A 4764-nucleotide genomic window follows, 5' to 3' on the forward strand; every position below is an offset into this window, starting at 1 on the left:
ATTCTTAGGCATAACACCTAAAATGTCCAATATTTATTAAATTTTATACCTTTAAATAAAAAACATAAATCTGTTAAAATAAAAAAATAGGGAAACCTCTAATTTAAGTCTACAGTAGCATATATATATTTTATCAAAATGTCTTTGTATTAGACTCAATACAGCTATTTTGTATTGAAGCCAATACAAAATTATTTGAAATTCCCGCCGATCTTCCCGATCCCAGGAAACCAGAGATCGTCTGCATTGCGCGGCTGAGGAACAAAGAAGATGGGATGTGTCCCCAGGACCTGAGGGGACCAGCAGGACGCCAGGGGACAACAGAGCAAGGTGCTTTTTTTTTTATTTTTTAGGTTAAAGCTACCCGGAGTGTGGGACTCGGGATTACTATTTGCAGGTAAAATGCACCCTCACATTTGGGAATACAGCTGAGGGGGGGTGGTAATGCAGAACTAAAAAAAAAAAAAAAAACCCTTACCCTCATTTTAGATTCCTCGATCCAGTTTCCTGGATTGGGTCTTGCACCGTCCAGTTATCCATTTTTGTCCCAGAGGCAGCGCAGGCATCTTTTCCTCTTCTTCCTATGTGACCAGATCTTGTACTGCACAGCCAATAAATCAGGTGAGGTAACCCTTGGTACATGAGGGAAAAAAAGCCACTCACTGCGCAAGCGTTTCCCCATTCTGTCTTTATCGCTGTAAAAAAAAGGTAAATTTTACATTACATTAAAAGGTTGTCTACCCTTTTATGTAAAGTAAAAATTTTAGTTGTCCGCTTTTAAAGTGAAACTGCAAGCAGGCAGGTTCTTTTATTTGCAGAAGAGACCGTCTTTCAACAAAATAAATACACCTGCCAGATTAAAAATTGAACTTTAATGTACCGTACCTGTCCTTGCACTAATAGCCACCGTCTTCCTCTTCTCAGAATCCTCATTGACCAGGCCAGGATTAACTAGTTTATTCAGTTGGTGGATCCGGCAGAGCTGTTTATGATTGTACCTTATGCAATAAAAATCCTGCATGTCTGCAATTTTGAAATATGGAACTATAGCTATAGCTGTGTTTAAAGTAAATATTTTGAGTCCTGCACATGCACGGCAAAGCAACAAATTCACTTTGAATTCTCATTACTAAATTCCTTTACTCCACTACTTCTCTGATAAACTGTCAAAAATCCACATTCACAATTTCTGTTTTCCTCACTCAAACACTATTAGTATAGCACCTTTAAATCAGGTTTTCTTGGCAGATAAAAACAACAGAGGAAATGTTTGCACTTTTCTGTAGTGGAAATAAAGCAAAAAAAGCTTAATTGGTTAATAAAAGACTCAGAAACTGAATGAGCAAAGTCCAAGATTTATTTAAAATGTAATTAATAGGCATTGCGATCCAGGCAGGACACTAAAAGCATGATGAACTTCACTTTCCAGCCCCGAGAATACATTTCATCATAAGAACTATCAACATTTCAACATTTATCAGTAACAGGGTAGATGCTTCACATTCAGAGGATGGAGTTTGCCTCAGACAGGCACCTGTGTACTTTGGCTTTTACCATCTTCTTCAAACCAAAGACCCGGGGCACGGTAAAGGCTTGAATAGCTGCCTATTATCCCACAGAATGGAGGAAACCGTAAAATAAAATGCCAATTTCATTGAAGGAGTAAAAAAAAAAAAAAACCACAGGGGCTTCATTGTAGCTGGTAAATGAGTGAAGATCACACCGTCACGTAAAACCCTGCCCATTAAAACCCACAAAGCATTTGCCAAACACAGCTTAAAATAAAAAGTAAAACAAAGTTCTGCATTGTTATAAAACTTGATAAAAAATAGTATTTCAAACTGTACAGTCACCAGAAGTACACAATTATCAAAATTCACACAGTTCACTTGGCATCACCAGATGCCTCTGCTTTCTGTGCCTGTGAAAAAAAACAAAAAAAAAACATTAGGTCAATATTTTCAGATATTGACAATAAGTTGAATTATGCAATACTAACCTGGTCGGACTTTGCTTCTCCATTCTCTGCAGCATTGGTGGCATCTTTTCCAGAGTCTCCCTTTCCTTTTTTGCCTTTGGGAGCTTTCTCAGCTTTCTGCAAGAGCAAAAATTGTTAAGCACCGAACTGGAAGATCATTGCCATTTAAAATGGACATTGGCTGGCTTGAAAAGGACCAGCAACATTTTACCTAGAGAACCATTTGCTAAACACTCTACAATTGTTAGGCAAGGAGCACAGAGCATTTGTGGTGTGAGCTGTGCTCTCCATGCCAATTTTGACGTTCAGAATGGAAGCAATAACACGTTTCTACTGCATGTAGGCTTTCTATTCTATATGTCCAACTGACTACCTTGTCTTTGTTTGAATGGCTTTAAACACAAGAAGCTTCACATTTATTTTAGACCATTTTAGGGGAAAAAACACAAAAACAAGTCTGTGGTGGAATTCTATACTTGCCTTTGGAGCAGCTGCCTTCTTGGGTTTTGGCTCTGGTTTAGGTGGGGCTGGTTTCTAGGGGGATACAAGATAAACCATTGAAATACGATTGTCAGAAATATTATTAATTATTAATATTAATTCCTTTTTTAACATTTTTATATCTAGCCTAAAATGTTTCTTTTAATTGGATACTCGATACTTACAGCAGATAGCCTGGCAGATCTCCTTTGTGGCTATAAGAAATGCACAGAAAAAAATATGTAAATAAATACAATACAAGTCAGATTAGACTTTGTAAGACAGACAGGCTAAACTCATTTATTTACCTCATCCTTTGCTTTGGACTTCTCAACCTTTGCATCTCCTTCAGCCTGGAAGATAAAAGAAGAAGACAACTCTTATATCATTATATATCATATCTATCATATCATATCAACACAGATGCAAGTTTGCACTTGACTATAAAATGAGCAATATATTTTATATTGAGAAAGTTATAATTAAGAACCAAGACATTTATTTTGTGTAAATTGGACAGTTTTAAATGACACTACAACGTTTCCACTTAAAGGATTGCAAAAAAGCAAATTGGATTCATCCTTTGCAGGTAGCATATGGAGGCTTTATGGTGCTGCAAAAATAAAAACATTCATTTGGTTTTCCTGAAGTAAATGCCAAGCATCTCCAGTGACAAAGTCATTGTTTAGTAAAGTCAACCCAAGTTGATAACTTCGTAAATGACGATGAAATATGTCTTCTACAAAATCTAAGATCTGGCATCTATCAACACAAAGGAAACTGAAGTTGGATACATTGGTGAATGTGTCCAGCTTTGTGGTTATTGCTATTTACCACAAAGTTTCAGGAAACTGATCACAACTGCTTTAACTTAAACATGAGATTAGAGAAACAATCTTAATCGCTCCTCTAATGGGAAACATTAAAACTTTTCATTGCACTTCAACCCTGTGTCATTTTTTGTTGCAGGAACTTTATCAAGAAACCATCCAGCTTGATCTATTACACAGGATTACCCATGTATGATGGGGCAGAGTACTTTATCTAAGGGAGAATAAATAAAAGCACAATGCTTGCACAGTTAGAAGTCTGGCCATCTATGAGTTCCCCATCTGACCTTTAGCAAATTGGAAAAGCTTTGCACCCCAAACAATCTGAATGTGTATGGTGGGAAATTCTCATTATGACATCATTAGTCCAGAAAGCGACTACAAAGGGTGAATATTTGGATGGGGGAGGGGGTGTTTAGAATATCACGTGACTATAAATCATCTCCTCCTGGCATTGTTTACAGAACATGAAACTTGACTTTCCAACGATCTCTATAACGAACAATTCCAATAAGGTTCTAATTTGGACAGAAGCAAAAAACGGCTTCACTAATCCTCAACGAACCTCCAACCGACACACAGCCCTGAAGGCATTGCAGCTGCAATCACCAAACCACAGTGACGGGTATAGGTCGCTCAATTAAAAACAAACTGCGATTTGTCTGCGTTTATAAGTAACACTCTCCGCCATTGCAATATTTAAGTCCATCATCCCCCAGGCAACACCCGATCACCCCACCCTAAACAAGAGCCGTAAGGGGTACTTAGCCCCGCCTCATTTCGTGTTCGCGCTTCTTGTTTTGGCGGAAGCCCCGCCTCTCTTCTCACTTTCCCGCGTTATATAGTTTAAACGGCCAGTTAATTACCAAACGGTTATTATCAAACACGGTAATGGACCGTAGGGCCAACGTTAATACTAAAATTCCGGTTAAACGACGTTATTTCCATCCCTCTCTCATAAGCCAACCCTCCAACGTCTCCGCCATTATGGTGGCTGTTACAAAACCTTTTCTGTGACTTTCATACTCCGGCAACGTCGCGCGACTTCCCTACCTTTCGTTTTGGCATGGCGACTGTTCGGACGGCACCGAGTGCAACTTCAAGTACTTGTGACCGTTATTTCCAAGCGACTGTAACAGGCGCCGGCTGTGCTCGCCCCTTTTATACCCGGTCCGCAATCCGACCGGTCAAATCCGGATCGCGCCTAGTGCATTAGTTGATTGGCTCTGCTCTGACACGTGGGCTGGTCAGTCTGGGCGGGGAGCTGGGAGGAGAGCGGTGCGCGCCAACAGGAAGAAGAGCCTGCGTGGGCGAATGAGGGGGGTAGAGAAAGGGCGCGCAGTGCAGCCTGACAGGAGAAGGTGTGTGTTGGTGAGCCCTCCAGCACCTTCTCGAGGTGTTTTTCTGTACAGAATGGTGGCAATTACTCGTCACTGGTTTGTACTTGACACAGAGTGAAGCATTGACCTGTTGAAT

At 39.9% G+C, this 4764-nt stretch overlaps 1 protein-coding gene across 1 annotated transcript; it reads right to left on the reverse strand.

The window, feature by feature from the left end:
- Positions 1-1339: 1339 nt before the first annotated feature.
- Positions 1340-4495, reverse strand: HMGN2 (high mobility group nucleosomal binding domain 2). Its single transcript, XM_072421479.1, has 6 exons — positions 4342-4495; positions 2767-2811; positions 2644-2673; positions 2459-2512; positions 2000-2095; positions 1340-1921 (listed from the first exon to the last, which is right to left on the reverse strand). The coding sequence occupies exons 1-6, from the start codon at positions 4354-4356 to the stop codon at positions 1886-1888; spliced, it is 276 nt and encodes a 91-aa protein (XP_072277580.1). The 5' UTR covers positions 4357-4495; the 3' UTR covers positions 1340-1885.
- Between the last annotated feature and the right edge of the window lie 269 nt (positions 4496-4764).

This window comes from Pyxicephalus adspersus, chromosome 1 (assembly GCF_032062135.1).
Source record: "Pyxicephalus adspersus chromosome 1, UCB_Pads_2.0, whole genome shotgun sequence".
Taxonomy (NCBI): Eukaryota; Metazoa; Chordata; class Amphibia; order Anura; family Pyxicephalidae; genus Pyxicephalus; species Pyxicephalus adspersus.